This window comes from Oncorhynchus clarkii, chromosome 22, assembly GCF_045791955.1.
Source record: "Oncorhynchus clarkii lewisi isolate Uvic-CL-2024 chromosome 22, UVic_Ocla_1.0, whole genome shotgun sequence".
NCBI classification, from domain to species: domain Eukaryota; kingdom Metazoa; phylum Chordata; class Actinopteri; order Salmoniformes; family Salmonidae; genus Oncorhynchus; species Oncorhynchus clarkii.
Genome location: NC_092168.1, coordinates 51,791,060 through 51,811,199, shown reverse-complemented (window position 1 = coordinate 51,811,199; position 20,140 = coordinate 51,791,060). Strand labels below are relative to the sequence as shown.

The 20,140-nt window shown below is 46.4% G+C and overlaps 2 protein-coding genes across 4 annotated transcripts in view; one reads left to right on the top strand and one right to left on the bottom strand.

Moving 5' to 3' along the window:
• Positions 1–12,082, top strand: part of LOC139381008 (ankyrin repeat and zinc finger peptidyl tRNA hydrolase 1) — a 35,815-nt gene extending 23,733 nt beyond the window's left edge. For 2 of the 3 annotated variants that reach the window (XM_071124238.1, XM_071124237.1), the window contains exons 8-15: positions 658–880; positions 2,232–2,471; positions 2,675–2,800; positions 3,207–3,828; positions 6,241–6,352; positions 7,009–7,176; positions 7,266–7,336; positions 11,213–12,075. In XM_071124238.1, coding sequence (XP_070980339.1) covers positions 658–880; positions 2,232–2,471; positions 2,675–2,800; positions 3,207–3,828; positions 6,241–6,352; positions 7,009–7,176; positions 7,266–7,336; positions 11,213–11,348 — 1,698 coding nt within the window. In that variant the 3' untranslated portion in view covers positions 11,349–12,075. Of the gene's footprint in view, positions 1–657; positions 881–2,231; positions 2,472–2,674; positions 2,801–3,206; positions 3,829–6,240; positions 6,353–7,008; positions 7,177–7,265; positions 7,337–11,212 lie in introns of all 3 variants that reach the window. The other variant, XM_071124236.1, reaches the window with a different exon arrangement.
• Positions 12,083–12,749: 667 nt separating this feature from the next.
• LOC139381010 (galactosidase, beta 1-like) overlaps positions 12,750–20,140 on the bottom strand; it is a 96,715-nt gene continuing 89,324 nt past the window's right edge. Inside the window, exons 12-17 of the mRNA XM_071124239.1 lie at positions 15,196–15,285; positions 14,964–15,077; positions 13,897–14,028; positions 13,311–13,538; positions 12,824–13,120; positions 12,750–12,780 (exon numbers count right to left, since the gene is read on the bottom strand). Coding sequence (XP_070980340.1) covers positions 12,887–13,120; positions 13,311–13,538; positions 13,897–14,028; positions 14,964–15,077; positions 15,196–15,285 — 798 coding nt within the window. The 3' untranslated portion in view covers positions 12,750–12,780; positions 12,824–12,886. The remainder of the gene's footprint in view (positions 12,781–12,823; positions 13,121–13,310; positions 13,539–13,896; positions 14,029–14,963; positions 15,078–15,195; positions 15,286–20,140) is intronic.

Sequence of the window (20,140 nt, the reverse complement as noted above, 5' to 3'; positions counted from 1 at the left end):
CCTGGTATCGTATCGTTGGTATGGTGATACTTGGCCTGGTATCGTATCGTTGGTATGGTGATACTTGGCCTGGTATCGTATCGTTGGTATGGTGATACTTGGCCTGGTATCGTATCGTTGGTATGGTGATACTTGGCCTGGTATCGTTAGTGAAACATGTTTGTTAATAAGAAGCTGCACATGTATTCCTCTTCACGACCGAGAAGACCAAACAGTGTTGTCCACCTGGGCCACGGAGCTAAACAGGAGGTGTCAATTATTGAGCTAGTCTGTTTATCTGACTGTTTTAAAATCATTTTTATAGTCTAAGGGGGGGGGGGGTTCTACTTCTAGTTGTCACCATACAATACCAGGCCAAGTATGTTGGAATCAGTCAAATAAAACCCTGAAACACAGGCTGAAAAATAATTTGTACATAACTTAGGAAACGCATTCACAATGATTTGCATGAAGTAGGCAGTTCAGATTTGCCACGTTCAAGCCCAAATATTTCTGATTTTAAAGCGATGACTTATGGACTTAAATCATTGTGCAACATCGTGGGTAAGCTCTCGCCATCGTCTTTCAGCTCGAAAAAGTGGTGTGTGTTTAATGGCTGCTTGCAGCTTCATTGTTGCTGGTTGTAATTGATCTAATCAGTAGTTCCTCTGCTTGCAGGAGATCCAGGACTTACTGGAGAGCTGGTCTGACCACCTGACTGACGCCAGTGCCATCTTCCTGCGGGCGCCCAGCCATAACAAAACCATGTTCTTGGGGGGTAAAGCGGCTCCGCTGGTGAAGAAGGACCCTCGGATCAGAACACTGCCCTTCCCAACACGCAGGGCCACCTTCAGGGAGATAAAGAGAGTACACGATGTCCTCTCCACTCTAAATATATATGGTACGAGTTTAATCTACGGGACGGTTTCCTACCATCACTTTAAGCCTAGTATTAAAATCTAGATTCTCCATTGAAAAGCAGTTTTCAGTCTTGGACAAGGCTTAATCTGTCCTACATGTACGTTGCTTTCTGGAAGTATTCAGACCCCTTTTGACCACATTTTGTTACATTACAACCTTACGCTAACACATATTGTTGTTCCTCAATCTACACCCAATACCCCATAATGACAAAGTGAAAACAACAGGTTTTTACATCAGTATTCAAACCTGACACTCTAAATTGAGCTCAGGTGCATCCTGTATCCATTGATCATCCTTGAGATGTTTCTACAACTGAATTCAGTTGATTGGACATGATTTGGAAAGGTACACACCTGTCTATGTAAAGAGCTCCACAGTTCCTTTGTGGAGATGGTTGTCCTTCTGGAAGGTTCTCCCATCTCTTCAGCACGCCACCAATGAGGTTTTTATGGTAGAGTGGCCAGACGGAAACTGCTTCTCAGTAAAAGGCCCATGACCGCCCGCTTGGAGTTTGCCAAAAGGCAACTGAGACCTCTTTCAGACCATGAGACCTCTTTGGCCTGAATGCCAAGCGTCACGTTTGGAGGAAACCTGGCACCATCCCTATGGTGAAGCATGGTGGTGGCAGCATCATGCTGTGGGGATGTTTTTCAGCGGCAGGGACTGGGAGACTAGTCTGGATTGAGCCAAAGATGAACGGAGCAAAGTACAGTGAGATCCTTAATGAAAATCTGCTCCAGAGCGCTCAGGACAACGTCCCTAAGCACACAGCCAAGACAATGCAGGAGTGGCTTCGGGACAAGTCTCTGAATGTCATTGAGTGGCCCAGCCAGAGCCCGGACTTGAACCCGATTGAACGTCTCTGTAGAGACCTGAAAATAGCTGTGCATAGACACTCCCCATCCAACCTGACAGAGCTTGAGAGGATCTGCAGAGAAGAATGGGAGAAACTCCCCAAATACAGGTGTGCCAAGCTTGTAGCGTCGTACCCAAGAAGACTCAAGACACTAATCTCTGCCAAAGGTGCTTCAACAAAGTACTGAGTAAATGGTCTGAACTTTATCCCTGTAAATGTGATATTTCAGTTTTTATTTTTAATACATTTGCAAAAAATTCTAAAAAAACAGTTTTTGCTTTATCGTTATGGGGTTTTGTGTGTAGATTGATGAGGAAAAAAACTATTTAATCCATTTTAGAATAAGACTAAGGAAATGTGGGGAAAGTGAATGGGTCTGAATACTGTCCGAATGCACTAATGGACATTCCTGAGCTTCAATTCTGAGAGAGGCTGACAAAGTGTTAATTTACTAATCTATCCCAAACCACAGGTAAAGACACTGACATCTCCGACATCCTGAGTCCCTCTAACAAAGTGTGGAAGAAGGCACGTACACCTGTGGCTCAGCCAGAACCTTCCCAGGAGACAACAGCACCCCTAGTGGAGGAGGAGGAGAGTTCAGGAGAGGAGCTGGAGATGGTGGAGGTGACTCTGGGAACTCTGGACCTCCGGGAGCATGAGATCTACCCGGCCAGGAGGAAGAAGAGGAGACGCAGGACAGAGGACAGAGGTGAGGGAGACGGGTCTGTAGAGTTCGGCTGCTTATCAAATGACACCCTGTGTGCTCTATTGGGCTCTACTTCTGACCAGGGCCTATTAGGGAATAGGGTGATGTTTAGGATGCCTGTTTAATTCATAGAATTTCTACAACAGGACCTTCTATCACTTGATAATCTTTCAAAAGCTACAAAACCATTTTTTTCCTGTGTTCAGGTCTAAGTAACAGAGAAGCTGTGGGGTCTCCTGCTGCTCCTGAAGACAGTAACCAGGAGAGAGGAGGAGAGAAAAACCAGGGGAGGAGGAAACCCAAGGGGAAGAAGACGATACAACATGAAGAGGGTGAGGTCATAACCTAACTCTGCCTGCCTGCCGGTCTGCCTGCCTGCCTGTAGGTCTGTCGATCTGTCTGTCTGCCTGCCTGTAGGCCGGTCTGCCTGCCTGTAGGCCGGTCTGCCTGCCTGTAGGCCGGTCTGCCTGCCTGTAGGCCGGTCTGCCTGCCTGTAGGCCGGTCTGTCTGCCTGTAGGTCTGCCTGCCTGCCTGTAGGCCGGTCTGTCTGCCTGTAGGTCTGCCTGCCTGCCTGTAGGCCGGTCTGCCTGCCTGCCTGTAGGCCGGTCTGCCTGCCTGTAGGCCGGTCTGCCTGCCTGTAGGCCGGTCTGTCTGCCTGTAGGCCGGTCTGTCTGTCCTTTTTGTCTGCCTGTCTGTGTTTGTTGTATACAACAGCATCTTCTCTGCATCTCTCCTCAGAGGAGCCTGATGAGTCCTGGGACTATGGCCTGAGGGATGCTCTCTACACCGCCTGTAAGACTGGAGACCTGGACACCCTCATCAGACTGTTACCAGTGAGGAGGGGAGAGGAGGGGGACCAGGATGGACAGAGAGAGGACCAGGATGGACAGAGAGAGGACCAGGATGGACAGAGAGAGGACCAGGATGGACAGAGAGAGGACCAGGATGGACAGAGAGAGGACCAGGGAGACCAGGATGGACAGAGAGAGGACCAGGATGGACAGAGAGAGGACCAGGATGGACAGAGAGAGGACCAGGGAGACCAGGGTGTTCAGAGTGAGGACCAGGGTGCAAAGCAAGAGGGAGAGAAGAATCAGGGAGAGGTGGAGGAGAGCTGCTCTTCCCAGGCCCCTGCAGCCCAGAGTCCACTAGCCCTACTCAACCAGCCCAAAGACCCTGCAGCCCAGAGTCCACTAGTCCTACTCAACCAGCCCAAAGACCCTGCAGCCCAGAGTCCACTAGTCCTACTCAACCAGCCCATAGACTCTTCAGGCTTCACTCTGCTTCACGTGGCCTCCGCAGCAGGGCAGAAAGGAGTGGTCCAGCTGCTGATGGATGCAGGCAGCGACCCGGCATGCAAGTATGAACCATACATATGACGATATTAGGCTTGGGCGGCATACCGTAATATGTCCTATACCGGGGTAATGTTTTTTTCAATACATTAGGAGATAAAGCAGAGCGCGTTCTTCATGTCACCTTTTACATTATGAAGTTTTACCGTAGTTCGCCAGAACAGAGCCAGTCACGTGTTTGTAAATAGCACCATGGGAGAAAGCGGTGTATTGACAGGGGGTCATGTTTTTTATAATGAAAGTCAAACATGTTTTTTTTTTCTTCAATACGGTGTTCAGGGATGTGCAGCTATAATATTCCTTCACAGAAAATAAATCACTACTGCCCCACAATCGGCAGAAAATAGCTTAATTATCAGCAGATGATAACAGAAGTGCGACGCACTCATGAGTTGAAATAAAAGATACTTAAATGTTTTATTTCTATAAAATGTTGTTTTACATCCCTGTTAGAAAGCATTTCTTCTTTGCCAAGATAATCCATCCACCTGGCAGGTGTGGCATATCAAGAAGCTGATTAAACAGCATGATCATTACACAGGTGCACCTTGTGCTGGGGGCAATAAAAGGCCACTCTCTAAAATGTGCAGGTTTGTCACACAACACAATGCCACAGATTTCTCAAGTTTTTAGGGAGTGTGAAATTGGCATGCTGACTGCAGGAATGTCCACCAGAGCTGTTGCCAGATAATTTAATGTTCATTTCTCTACCATAAGTACGACCAACCGGCCTCACAACCGCAGACCAGGCGTGGGTGAGCGGTTTACTGGTGTCAACGTTGTGAACAGAGTGCCCCATGGTGGAGGTGGGGTTATGGTATGGGCAGGCATAAGCTACAGACAACAAACGCAATTACATTTTATCGATGGCAATTTGAATGCAGAGAGAGACCGTGATGAGATCCTGAGGCCCATTGTAGTGACATTTATCCACCGCCATCACCTCATGTTTCAGCATGATAATGCACGATGTGTATGTATGTATGTATGTGTATATATATATATCACACAGTACCAGTCAAAAGTTTTAGAACACCTGCTCATTCTAGGTTTATGTTTACTATTTTCTACGTTGTAGAATATGAGTGAAGACATCAAAACCATGAAATAACACATATGGAATAATTTAGTAACCAAACAAGTGTTTAACAAATCAATATATTTTTAGATTCTTGAAAGTAGCCACCCTTTTCCTTGATGACAGCTTTGCACACTCTTGGCATTCTCTCAACCAGCTTCACCTGGAATTATTTTCCAATAGTCTTGAAGGAGTTCCCACATATGCTGAGCACTTGTTGGCAGCTTTTCCTTCACTCTGCGGTCCAACTCATCCCAAACCATCTCAATTGGATGAGATGATAGTCTCACTAAGCGCAAACCAGATGGGATGGCGTATCGCCACAGAATCCTGTGGTAGCCATGCTGGTTCAGTGTGCCTTGAATTCTAAATGAATGTCACCAGCAAAGCACCCCCACACCACCACCTCCATGCTTCACGGTGGGAACCACATATGCAGATATCATCCGTTCACCTACTCTGCGTCTCACAAAGACACGACGGTTGGAACCAAAAATCACAAATTTGGACTCATCAGACCATTGTTCTTGTTTGTTAGCCCAAGCAAGTCTCTTCTTATTGGTAACCTTTAGTAGTGGTTTCTTTTCAGCAATTCGACCATGAAGGTCTGATTCACAGTCTCCTCTGAACAGTTGATGTTGAGATGTGTCTGTTACTTGAACTCTGTGAAGCATTTATTTGGGCTGCAATTTCTGTGGCTGGTAACTCCAATGAACGTATCCTCTGCAGCAGAAGTAACTCAGGGTCTTCATTTCCTGTGGCGGTCCTCATGAGAGCCAGTTTCATCATAGCGCTTGATGATTTTTGCGACTGCACTTGAAGAAACTGTCAAAGTATTGACTGACCTTCATGTCTTCAAGTAATGATGGACTGTCATTTCTCTTTGCTTATTTGAGCTGTTCTTGCCATAATATGGATTTGGTCTTTTACCAAATAGGGCTATCTTCTGTATACCACCCCTACCTTGACACAACACAACTGATTGGCTCAAACGCATTAACTTTTAACAAGGCACAACTGTTAATTGAAATGCATTCCAGGAAGCTCATGAAGCTGGTTGAGAAATAAAAATGTGTTTAACTGTTTTTTTATTACTACATGATTCCATATGTGTTATTTCATAGTTTTGATGTTTTCACTATTATTCTACAATGTAGAAAATAGTAAAAATAAAGAAAAACCCTTGAATGAGTAGGTGTGTCTAAACTTTTGACTGGGACTTTGTGTGTGTTGTAAAACATTTAATTTTGAATGAAAAGCACATACATTTGATGTGTTATTATAACGTTTATATGTTATAACAGAGAGGAAATGTGGCGTTGTTGCTTTGTGTCCACAGAGATCTGACCGGCCAGACTCCCTACATCGTTGCTCCTGACAAGGACACCAGGAACGTGTTTAGGAAGTACATGGCTGATCACCCTGACAAATACAACTACAGCAAGGCTCTGGTGAGCTGTTGGTCTAGTTATGTACCGTAGGCTCTGGTGAGCTGTTGGTCTAGTTATGTACCGTAGGCTCTGGTGAGCTGTTTGTCTAGTTATGTACCGTAGGCTCTGGTGAGCTGTTTGTCTAGTTATGTACCGTAGGCTCTGGTGAGCTATTTGTCTAGTTATGTACCGTAGGCTCTGGTGAGCTGTTGGTCTAGTTATGTACCGTAGGCTCTGGTGAGCTGTTGGTCTAGTTATGTACTCTGGTAGGCTGTCGTATTCAACTGAGTAGCACTTTCTGCCAAGCACTGTGGAACAACAACAAACGACCAGTCAATTGTCCAAAGACATACAGTACTTAGACATTTTAAGGAGAGAGGACTTTGTGATAAATCTGTGAAGTGTAATCTTGTATGTTTGGGCCTAAACAGACAGTTAGAGTGCACTTTCTGTCAATCAAATGGAATAAATCAATGGTGATTCTGTTGTCTAGGAGTTAGCTAGACAGAGAAGTAACGTGGGCCATTTCACATGATGAGCAAGGACACATTTCAAGCACGCGAAAAACCGTTAATATAACTATGAGCGTTTTCATTTTTTCCAAAGATGTACGTAGACATTTTTTGAGCCCCTTTGTGGTACAGCAGGGAAGTCTTAACGCTCTCTATCCCCTTAAGGTTCCTGGTCCGCTGACGGCCGAGTTGGAGTCCAAGAAGACGGAGAAGAAAAGGGCTCAGAAAGCGGCCAAGAAAACGAGGGAGAAAGAACAGAAAGAACAGAGGAAGAAACTAGAGATGGAGGCTGAGGAGAAGAAAAGATTTGCCTCCTTAAGCGATCGAGAGAAGGTCTGAAAACAGATTTTTTTTAATGCAGTAGATGAATTGTTCAATTTGTTTCAAAACGAGCGACTTGACTGTCAAATCTCCACCCGCAGAGAGCACAGGCTGCAGAGAAGAGGTTGGCAGAGCATCAGGCCTCAACAGGGGGAGACCTTTCAAACACCAGGTAACAGTACGAAGGCCTCAGTCATTAGTCAAACAACCTCTCCTTTTGACTCACTGAACACACAACAATGTTAGACAAATGAATACGACATGTTACTCAATAAATAGCAGAACAGTCTGTTTCTGTACTGTAGGCAAATGGTGTTCTGTATTGAGGAAACACATTTATTCATTCGTCTAGTGTTCTCTCCTGTCATATACAGTATCATCTATTAGTCTAGTGTCCTGTCATATACAGTATCATCTAGGAGTCTAGTGTCCTGTCATATACAGTGTCATCTAGGAGTCTAGTGTCCTGTTGGTACAGTATCATCTAGGAGTCTAGTGTCCTGTCATATACAGTGTCATCTAGGAGTCTAGTGTCCTGTCATATACAGTATCATCTAGGAGTCTAGTGTCCTGTCATATACAGTATCATCTAGGAGTCTAGTGTCCTGTCATATACAGTATCATCTAGGAGTCTAGTGTCCTGTTGGTACAGTATCATCTAGGAGTCTAGTGTCCTGTTGGTACAGTATCCTCTAGGAGTCTAGTGTCCTGTTGGTACAGTATCCTCTAGGAGTCTAGTGTCCTGTTGGTACAGTATCATCTAGGAGTCTAGTGTCCTGTCATATACAGTATCCTCTAGGAGTCTAGTGTCCTGTCGTATACAGTATCATCTAGGAGTCTAGTGTCCTGTCATATACAGTATCATCTAGGAGTCTAGTGTCCTGTCGTATACAGTATCATCTAGGAGTCTAGTGTCCTGTCGTATACAGTATCCTCTAGGAGTCTAGTGTCCTGTCATATACAGTATCCTCTAGGAGTCTAGTGTCCTGTCGTATACAGTATCCTCTAGGAGTCTAGTGTCCTGTTGGTACAGTATCATCTAGGAGTCTAGTGTCCTGTTGGTACAGTATCATCTAGGAGTCTAGTGTCCTGTCCTGTCATATACAGTATCATCTAGGAGTCTAGTGTCCTGTCCTGTCATATACAGTATCATCTAGGAGTCTAGTGTCCTGTCCTGTCATATACAGTATCATCTAGGAGTCTAGTGTCCTGTTGGTACAGTATCATCTAGGAGTCTAGTGTCCTGTTGGTACAGTATCATCTAGGAGTCTAGTGTCCTGTCATATACAGTATCATCTAGGAGTCTAGTGTCCTGTCATATACAGTATCCTCTAGGAGTCTAGTGTCCTGTCGTATACAGTATCATCTAGGAGTCTAGTGTCCTGTCATATACAGTATCATCTAGGAGTCTAGTGTCCTGTCGTATACAGTATCATCTAGGAGTCTAGTGTCCTGTCGTATACAGTATCCTCTAGGAGTCTAGTGTCCTGTCATATACAGTATCCTCTAGGAGTCTAGTGTCCTGTCGTATACAGTATCCTCTAGGAGTCTAGTGTCCTGTTGGTACAGTATCATCTAGGAGTCTAGTGTCCTGTCGTATACAGTATCCTCTAGGAGTCTAGTGTCCTGTCATATACAGTATCCTCTAGGAGTCTAGTGTCCTGTCGTATACAGTATCCTCTAGGAGTCTAGTGTCCTGTTGGTACAGTATCATCTAGGAGTCTAGTGTCCTGTCATATACAGTATCATCTAGGAGTCTAGTGTCCTGTCATATACAGTATCATCTAGGAGTCTAGTGTCCTGTCATATACAGTATCCTCTAGGAGTCTAGTGTCCTGTCGTATACAGTATCATCTAGGAGTCTAGTGTCCTGTCATATACAGTATCATCTAGGAGTCTAGTGTCCTGTCGTATACAGTATCATCTAGGAGTCTAGTGTCCTGTCGTATACAGTATCCTCTAGGAGTCTAGTGTCCTGTCATATACAGTATCCTCTAGGAGTCTAGTGTCCTGTCGTATACAGTATCCTCTAGGAGTCTAGTGTCCTGTTGGTACAGTATCATCTAGGAGTCTAGTGTCCTGTCATATACAGTATCATCTAGGAGTCTAGTGTCCTGTCATATACAGTATCATCTAGGAGTCTAGTGTCCTGTCATATACAGTATCATCTAGGAGTCTAGTGTCCTGTTGGTACAGTATCATCTAGGAGTTTAGTGTCCTGTCATATACAGTATCATCTAGGAGTCTAGTGTCCTGTCATATACAGTATCATCTAGGAGTCTAGTGTCCTGTCATATACAGTATCATCTAGGAGTCTAGTGTCCTGTCATATACAGTATCATCTAGGAGTCTAGTGTCCTGTCATATACAGTATCATCTAGGAGTCTAGTGTCCTGTCATATACAGTATTCTCTAGGAGTCTAGTGTCCTGTCATATACAGTATCATCTAGGAGTCTAGTGTCCTGTCGTATACAGTATCCTCTAGGAGTCTAGTGTCCTGTTGGTACAGTATCATCTAGGAGTCTAGTGTCCTGTTGGTACAGTATCATCTAGGAGTCTAGTGTCCTGTCCTGTCATATACAGTATCATCTAGGAGTCTAGTGTCCTGTCATATACAGTATCATCTAGGAGTCTAGTGTCCTGTCATATACAGTGTCATCTAGGAGTCTAGTGTCCTGTCATATACAGTGTCATCTAGGAGTCTAGTGTCTTGTCATATACAGTGTCATCTAGGAGTCTAGTGTCCTGTCATATACAGTGTCATCTAGGAGTCTAGTGTCCTGTCATATACAGTATCATCTAGGAGTCTAGTGTCCTGTCATATACAGTGTCATCTAGGAGTCTAGTGTCCTGTCATATACAGTATCCTCTAGGAGTCTAGTGTCCTGTTGGTACAGTATCATCTAGGAGTCTAGTGTCCTGTCATATACAGTATCATCTAGGAGTCTAGTGTCCTGTTGGTACAGTATTATCTAGGAGTCTAGTGTCCTGTCATATACAGTATCATCTAGGAGTCTAGTGTCTTGTTGGTACAGTATCATCTAGGAGTCTAGTGTCCTGTCATATACAGTATCATCTAGGAGTCTAGTGTCCTGTCATATACAGTATCATCTAGGAGTCTAGTGTCCTGTTGGTACAGTATCATCTAGCAGTCTAGTGTTCTGTCCTGTCATATACAGTATCATCTAGGAGTCTAGTGTCCTGTTGGTACAGTATCATCTAGGAGTCTAGTGTCCTGTCATATACAGTATCCTCTAGGAGTCTAGTGTCCTGTCATATACAGTATCCTCTAGGAGTCTAGTGTCCTGTCGTATACAGTATCCTCTAGGAGTCTAGTGTCCTGTTGGTACAGTATCATCTAGGAGTCTAGTGTCCTGTTGGTACAGTATCATCTAGGAGTCTAGTGTCCTGTCCTGTCATATACAGTATCATCTAGGAGTCTAGTGTCCTGTCCTGTCATATACAGTATCATCTAGGAGTCTAGTGTCCTGTCCTGTCATATACAGTATCATCTAGGAGTCTAGTGTCCTGTTGGTACAGTATCATCTATTAGTCTAGTGTCCTGTCGTATACAGTATCCTCTAGGAGTCTAGTGTCCTGTTGGTACAATATCATCTAGGAGTCTAGTGTCCTGTTGGTACAGTATCATCTAGGAGTCTAGTGTCCTGTCGTATACAGTGTCATCTAGGAGTCTAGTGTCCTGTCGTATACAGTATCATCTAGTAGTCTAGTGTCCTGTCGTATACAGTATCTAGGAGTCTAGTGTCCTGTCGTATACAGTATCATCTAGGAGTCTAGTGTCCTGTCATATACAGTATCATCTAGGAGTCTAGTGTCCTGTCGTATACAGTATCCTCTAGGAGTCTAGTGTCCTGTCGTATACAGTATCATCTAGGAGTCTAGTGTCTTGTCGTATACAGTATCCTCTAGGAGTCTAGTGTCCTGTCGTATACAGTATCCTCTAGGAGTCTAGTGTCCTGTTGGTACAGTATCATCTAGGAGTCTAGTGTTTTTCTAGCTAACTCCATGTTCTCTCCTCTCTACCAGGCGGTGTTGGCAGTGTGGGGAGTCCCTGGTGGGAAAGGTTCCGTTTCAGTACCTAGACTTCAGCTTCTGCACCCCTCGCTGTGTCCAGGAGCACCGCAAGGCTAATGTGGCTAACAGGAGCAGGGCAGGAAACTGACTTTCATGTTGCTACCGCCACAACCCTACCATACTGTTGCCACTTCACTATAGAAGCCTCAGGCCTACTAATCTATTGGTTGGTGGGGACAGAGCACGCAGACCCAGAGACCTTACTAAGCCAAGCCACAGACCTCAGTCAATCTGCAGGGCCCAGTGATCTTGATGTTGCCCATCTGATAGGATTAAAATGCACAGAAATATAATTAATATAACATACGAATGGGGACTCCTGTTCTATTCATTATATTCTATGCATTTAATCCCATCAAATAGGCCAAAATCCAGATGGATAACTTTAGATGAAAACTGGACCTGGTGACTCCGAGACGAGCAGCTTTGTTACGATTCAGTTTAACTCAGAAGATCTGCCTTGTAGCACCGTTGGAAATCTGAAAGGTCATTTTCCGATTTGAGCCTTGAACATGCAGCGTTTACCGTGAAAGCTGGTTGCCTTTTAAATGGAGCTGATCGTTTCAGGAAAGGAGGCAGAGCTGGGGTCTGAACCGGGTCTGAACCGGGTCTGAACCGGGTGAACTGGTGTCAAAAGAAATCACTGTTGGTGTGGAATGGAATAATAAACCATATTAATTCAGTTGTGTGATGATGAAACTGTTTATTCATGTACACAGTGTTTTTATGAAATAGGTATATAGTGACGTGCCAAAACAGACAGTATCTGACAGAAGCACAGCAACTCGTGTTATTAAATCATGTCCAAACAATGATTACCATAATACTGTCATCTATTTATTCATACCTGCGTGAGCTCAACACTGAAAACCAAACCTTAAGTTGCCTTTAAACAGATCATTCTATTTGCAGATGCAGCAGAGACCGAGGAACACAAACTGAAAGTCTGGCTCAGAGGTTGTTTCATTTGTTATAGACGGAAGTCCGTAGAAACGAGTGCTGAAGTGAATTGATACAGGATATGCTACTCATACATTGATTGATAGACGATTGGAGTGTATTAGCTCATGCTGCAGATAAGTGGTTGGACAGAGACTTATTCGGAGGGATTGATTGATTGGCTGGCTGTCGTCTCTGTGTGTCAACTATGAAGAAACTGATTCTCTGAGGTAATGTCTTGTCTTCTGTCTGTCTTGTAGCTGTGGTGTCATGTCTGTCTGTTGCCTGTAGCTGTGATGTCTGTAGCTGTGGTGTCATGTCTGTCTGTGGTCTGTAGCTGTGATGTCATGTCTGTCTGTTGTCTGTAGCTGTGATGTCTGTTGTCTAGCTGTGGTGTCGTAGCTGTGGTGTCATGTCTGTCTGTGGTCTGTAGCTGTGATGTCTGTTGTCTAGCTGTGGTGTCGTAGCTGTGGTGTCATGTCTGTCTGTGGTCTGTAGCTGTGATGTCATGTCTGTCTGATCTGTAGCTGTGTTGTCTGTAGCTGTGATGTCATGTCTGTGTGGCCTGTAGCTGTGATGTCATGTCTGTCTGTCTGTGGTCTGTAGCTGTGATGTCATGTCTGTTGTCTGTCTGTCTGTGGTCTGTAGCTGTGATGTCATGTCTGTCTGTGGCCTGTAGCTGTGATGTCATGTCTGTCTGTCTGTGGTCTGTAGCTGTGATGTCTTGCCAGCAGTGCTGTCGAGCTGAGGCCGGTCCATGAAAAGGACCCTGGTGTGAGGAGGGGCCCTCTCTAGCTCCAGGACTGTGATGTTGTTGGGCTGGGTGGGGCTGAGCAGGGGCCCCGGGACGTACAGGGTCTGCTGGGGACCTCTCTTAGGCCAGTACCTGCCCAGGTTCACCCCGTTGATCCACACCTGTCCCTGGGAGCAGAGGGGAGACTCAGTTTTGGATTTGACCCCAAGAAGGAACTCATAGTGAACACACGTCTGTTTGACTCTTGTTCTTCCGAGAGCCATTGTGTTCATCGATCTCCATATTGGATAAGTACTACACTAGTATTTCTGTAGTGAGCCAGATGGTAAAAAGACTCAGTATTGATTATGTCCTCACCTTGGTCCATTCATTGAGCCGGAGAAAGGTGTCCCAGGCCAGACCGTTGGGAGGCAGGGTGCCCTGGTAGAAGACTGGCCCATCTGAGGGCCCTCTGACTGGGTTGGGCGGAGAGCGTCGCTGGCCTGACTGGGGCCATCCTGAGGCTATGGCTCCATCAATGTCCAGACGGTAGATCTGCCAATCTGTCAGCACATCTTTACCAAGGATCAGGTTACTCAACAGGCCCTGCAAAACACAGACATGACCGACAAATCAACTGTGTGTCCATTCCTTAGCCTGAGTGACAGACTATTTGTGCTATAATGCCAACTCCTTTTTACTCATTGTCACAAGAAGTTTGGCTTGGCAAGAACACAAACCGATCTGGGATTTGGCTATCCATTCCTAGCGAAAGTTGACGAATACCTCCGTGAACATTCCTGTTGTAAACTCATAACTGAATAGTTTATCTTTGATATTGGAGTGTGGATCCTTTATGGGACCAACGCACCTCACTTGCATAAATCTTGAACTGCTAAAACCTCTTTTATTCAGATCAAGATAAAAAACACGTGTCTGTCTACTGAAGTTGAAGTAGACTTGCCTTGAAGTCGTTGATCTTGCTGCCAAAGTTGACTCGTCCCATGTTCTCTACTAGAACATCAACCTGGTCCCCCTGCTTCCCTGTTAGGTTCATCACCAGAGTCGTGTCTCTCTCCAGCAGCCCCTGGAACACCTGTATAGGAGCAGGACACAGCCTCTACAACATGCAGACAGGACAAAACCATCACACAACCTCTGTACAACATGCAGACAGGACAAAACCATCACACAACCTCTGTACAACATGCTGACAGGACAAAACCATCACACAACCTCTGTACAACATGCTGACAGGACAAAACCATCACACAACCTCTACAACATGCTGACCATCACACAACCTCTGTACAACATTGAATACTTATGTAAGATTCTGGAACGGCGCCTGACATTCTGACCAGGCGCTCACGTTGCAAAATTAAATGTACACATACATGTTAATAATTTCATCCAAACTGCTCACGGGCGTCTGCACAGCCAGGCACTGAAATAGAACATGGTTCTCTTAGACGCGCTGCAAGTCCCGCCTCTCCAATCTCATTGGTTGTTAGGAGCATATACCCACGTGGGTAATTGAAAGATGAACTGAGGTTCACACTCCAGTCCAGTTGGTGGTGGTAATGCACCTTAAAGTTGGTTGCCAACTTTCAGCAGCGTTTTCCACCACCAGTAGGGGCACCGTCTGAATGACCAGACGAGGACAGCACTAGTGGTGTGACAGACAGACACCTACCCCATTAAGACAGACAGACACCTACCCCATTAAGACAAGACAGACACCTACCCCATTAAGACAAGACAGACACCTACCCCATTAAGACAGACAGACACCTACCCCATTAAGACAGACAGACACCTACCCCATTAAGACAGACAGACAACTACCCCATTAAGACAGACAAACACCTATGGCCGGTCATGAACCCCATTCAGGACAGATGGACACCTACCCCATGGACAAACATCTACCCCAGACAGACATGCCCAGTCATAAACTCCATTCAGGACAGACGGACACCTACCCCACGGACGGACGGACACCTACCCCACAGACGGACGGACACCTACCCCACAGACAGAGACATATGCCCGGTCATGAACCCCATTCAGAGGAGAGATTAGGGGTGTGTCTTCTGGCAGGTCCCTGGGCAGCTTGGTCCGGTACAGCATGAAGCCATAGTACTAACCAACAGAATAGGTACAACATTAAACACATTAAGTAAAGTTAAAACAATGTGAATTGTTTCTTAGATCTACCTTCCATAACTATACCAGATGGTTTCCCAGGATAGAGACCTACCTGCTTCATCTCTTCAAAAGACAGAGGGTACAGTGACCGAACAGGACCCTGAGGTGACAGCGTGTCCAACAGGCTGCTGAGGTTCCCTACCTACCAAACAGAGCAGACGTTGAAGTCATACATCATGTTGTACTGCGATTTATTTCTCTTAGGGCATTGGTTTACAACCTGCAGGTCGTCCACACATTTCTTTGGTAGATAAAACAAACATATATACATACAGTGGGGCAAAAAAGTATTTAGTCACCACCAATTGTGCAAGTTCTCCCACTTAAAAAGATGAGAGAGGCCTGTAATTTTCATCATAGGTACACTTCAACTATGATAGACAAAATTAGAAAAAAATCCGGAAAATCACATTGTAGGATTTTTAATGAATTTATTTGCAAGCGCCAGGACTGTCTCCTAAAGTTAATTCAGCTGCGGGATCGGGGCACCACCAGTACAGAGCTTGCTCAGGAATGGCAGCAGGCAGGTGTGAGTGCATCTGCACGCACAGTGAGGCGAAGACCTTTAGGAGGATGGCCTGGAGTCAAGAAGGGCAGCAAATAAGCCACTTCTCTCCAGGAAAAACATCAGGGACAGACTGATATTCTGTAAAAGGTACAGGGATTGGACTGCTGAGGACTGGGGTAAAGTCATTTTCTCTCTGATGAATCCCCTTTGATTATTTGGGGCATCCGGATAAAAGCTTGTCCAGAGAAGACAAGGTGAGCGCTACCATCAGTCCTGTGTCATGCCAACAGTAAAGCATCCTGAGAACATTCATGTGTGGGGTTGCTTCTCAGCCAAGGGAGTGGGCTCACATGTGTGGGGTTGCTTCTCAGCCAAGGGAGTGGGCTCACATGTGTGGGGTTGCTTCTCAGCCAAGGGAGTGGGCTCACGTGTGGGGTTGCTTCTCAGCCAAGGGAGTGGGCTCACTCACAATTTTGCCTAAGAACACAGCCATGAATAAAGAATGGTACCAACACATCCACAGAGAGCAACTTCTCCCAACCATCCAGGAACAGTTTGGTGATGAACAATGCCTTTTCCAGCATAATGGAGCTCCTTGCCATAAGGCAAAAGTGATAACTAAGTGGCTCGGGGAACAAAACATCGATATTTTGCGTCCATGGCCAGGAAACTCCTCAGACCTTAATCCCATTGAGAACTTGTGGTCAATCCTCAAGAGGAGGGTGGACAAACAAAAACCCACAAACTCCAAGCATTGATTATGCAATTATGGGCTGCCATCAGTCAGGATGTGGCCCAGAAGTTAATTGACAGCATGCCAGGGCGGATTGCAGAGGTCTTGAAAAAGAAGGGTCAACACTGCAAATATTGACTCTTTGCATCAACTTCATGTAATTGTCAATAAAAGCCTTTGACACTTATGAAATGCTTGTAATTATACTTCAGTATTCCATAGTAACATCTGACAACAATATCTAAAGACACTGAAGCAGCAAACTTTGGAAATTTAATATTTGTGTCATTCTCAACTTTTGGCCACAACTGTTCCCACACTGTGGGAATGATGTCATCGATGCACTTATTGATGAAGCCAGTGACTGATGTGCTGTACTCCTCAATGCCATAGGAAGAATCCCGGAACATATTCCTGTCTGTGCTAACAGGATGGAATTATGGTCAGATTTGCCAAATGGAGGGTGAGGGAGAGCTTTGTATGTGTCTCTCTGTGTGTGGAGTAAAGGTGGTCTAGGGGGAGAGCTTTGTACGCGTCTCTCTGTGTGTGGAGTAAAGGTGGTCTAGAGGGAGAGCTTTGTACGCGTCTCTCTGTGTGTGGAGTAAAGGTGGTCTAGAGGGAGAGCTTTGTACGCGTCTCTCTGTGTGTGGAGTAAAGGTGGTCTAGGGGGAGAGCTTTGTACGCGTCTCTCTGTGTGTGGAGTAAAGGTGGTCTAGGGGGAGAGCTTTGTACGCGTCTCTCTGTGTGTGGAGTAAAGGTGGTCTAGAGGGAGAGCTTTGTACGCGTCTCTGTGTGTGGAGTAAAGGTGGTCTAGAGGGAGAGCTTTGTACGCGTCTCTCTGTGTGTGGAGTAAAGGTGGTCTAGAGGGAGAGCTTTGTACGCGTCTCTCTGTGTGTGGAGTAAAGGTGGTCTAGAGGGAGAGCTTTGTACGCGTCTCTCTGTGTGTGGAGTAAAGGTGGTCTAGAGGGAGAGCTTTATACGCGTCTCTCTGTGTGTGGAGTAAAGGTGGTCTAGAGGGAGAGCTTTGTACGCGTCTCTGTGTGTGGAGTAAAGGTGGTCCAGAGGGAGAGCTTTGTACGCGTCTCTCTGTGTGTGGAGTAAAGGTGGTCTAGAGGGAGAGCTTTGTACGCGTCTCTCTGTGTGTGGAGTAAAGGTGGTCTAGGGGTAGAGCTTTGTACGGGTCTCTCTGTGTGTGGAGTAAAGGTGGTCTAGAGGGAGAGCTTTGTACGCCTCTCTGTGTGTGGAGTAAAGGTGGTCTAGAGGGAGAGCTTTGTACGCGTCTCTCTGTGTGTGGAGTAAAGGTGGTCTAGAGGGAGAGCTTTGTACGCGTCTCTCTGTGTGTGGAGTAAAGGTGGTCTAGAGGGAGAGCTTTGTACGCGTCTCTGTGTGTGGAGTAAAGGTGGTCCAGAGGGAGAGCTTTGTACGCGTCTCTCTGTGTGTGGAGTAAAGGTGGTCTAGAGGGAGAGCTTTGTACGCGTCTCTCTGTGTGTGGAGTAAAGGTGGTCTAGGGGTAGAGCTTTGTACGGGTCTCTCTGTGTGTGGAGTAAAGGTGGTCTAGAGGGAGAGCTTTGTACGCCTCTCTGTGTGTGGAGTAAAGGTGGTCTAGAGGGAGAGCTTTGTACGCGTCTCTCTGTGTGTGGAGTAAAGGTGGTCTAGAGGGAGAGCTTTGTACGCGTCTCTCTGTGTGTGGAGTAAAGGTGGTCTAGAGGGAGAGCTTTGTACGCGTCTCTGTGTGTGGAGTAAAGGTGGTCTAGAGGGAGAGCTTTGTACGCGTCTCTCTGTGTGTGGAGTAAAGGTGGTCTAGAGGGAGAGCTTTGTACGCGTCTCTCTGTGTGTGGAGTAAAGGTGGTCTAGAGGGAGAGCTTTGTACGCGTCTCTGTGTGTGGAGTAAAGGTGGTCTAGGGGGAGAGCTTTGTACGCGTCTCTGTGTGTGGAGTAAAGGTGGTCTAGAGGGAGAGCTTTGTACGCGTCTCTCTGTGTGTGGAGTAAAGGTGGTCCAGAGTTTTTTTCCCCCCTCTGTTTGCACATTTAACATGTTGATAGAGATTTGGTAAAACGGATTTAAGTTTCCCTGCATTAAAGTCCCCGGCTCCTAGGAGCGCCACCTCAGGGTGAGCAGTTTCTTGTTCGCTTTTGGCGGAATATACTGATTACACTAAAGTGAGGAATCCAAACAAGACTTGCTTCCACACATCACACTGTTGATTTTATGTGCATTTTACATTTACTGTACTTTGTCACATTTGTTGATAACGGAATCTGAAAATACTCTGGATACATTCAGTAACATGACAAGAATATGTGGGGTAGGTACAACATAAGAAAAAACTATGACAAGGGGTTGAATGAGAGGACTTACTGCTGTCTCCAAGTGGCCACACACCTCTCCAGACTGGGGGTTAGTGAGAGGACTAACTGGTGTCTCCAAGTGGCCACACACCTCTCCAGACTGGGGGTTAGTGAGAGGACTAACTGGTGTCTCCAAGTGGCCACACACCTCTCCAGACTGGGGTTTAGTGAGAGGACTAACTGGTGTCTCCAAGTGGCCACACACCTCTCCAGACTGGGGGTTAGTGAGAGGACTTACTGCTGTCTCCAAGTGGCCACACACCTCTCCAGACTGGGGGTTAGTGAGAGGACTTACTGGTGTCTCCAAGTGGCCACACACCTCTCCAGACTGGGGGTTAGTGAGAGGACTTACTGCTGTCTCCAAGTGGCCACACACCTCTCCAGACTGGGGTTTAGTGAGAGGACTAACTGGTGTCTCCAAGTGGCCACACACCTCTCCAGACTGGGGGTTAGTGAGAGGACTTACTGCTGTCTCCAAGTGGCCACACACCTCTCCAGACTGGGGGTTAGTGAGAGGACTTACTGGTGTCTCCAAGTGGCCACACACCTCTCCAGACTGGGGGTTAGTGAGAGGACTAACTGGTGTCTCCAAGTGGCCACACACCTCTCCAGACTGGGGGTTAGTGAGAGGACTAACTGGTGTCTCCAAGTGGCCACACACCTCTCCAGACTGGGGTTTAGTGAGAGGACTAACTGGTGTCTCCAAGTGGCCACACACCTCTCCAGACTGGGGGTTAGTGAGAGGACTTACTGCTGTCTCCAAGTGGCCACACACCTCTCCAGACTGGGGGTTAGTGAGAGGACTTACTGGTGTCTCCAAGTGGCCACACACCTCTCCAGACTGGGGTTTAGTGAGAGGACTAACTGGTGTCTCCAAGTGGCCACACACCTCTCCAGACTGGGGGTTAGTGAGAGGACTAACTGGTGTCTCCAAGTGGCCACACACCTCTCCAGACTGGGGTTTAGTGAGAGGACTAACTGGTGTCTCCAAGTGGCCACACACCTCTCCAGACTGGGGGTTAGTGAGAGGACTTACTGCTGTCTCCAAGTGGCCACACACCTCTCCAGACTGGGGGTTAGTGAGAGGACTTACTGGTGTCTCCAAGTGGCCACACACCTCTCCAGACTGGGGTTTAGTGAGATGACTAACTGGTGTCTCCAAGTGGCCACACACCTCTCCAGACTGGGGGTTAGTGAGAGGACTTACTGCTGTCTCCAAGTGGCCACACACCTCTCCAGACTGGGGGTTAGTGAGAGGACTTACTGGTGTCTCCAAGTGGCCACACACCTCTCCAGACTGGGGTTTAGTGAGAGGACTAACTGGTGTCTCCAAGTGGCCACACACCTCTCCAGACTGGGGGTTAGTGAGAGGACTTACTGCTGTCTCCAAGTGGCCACACACCTCTC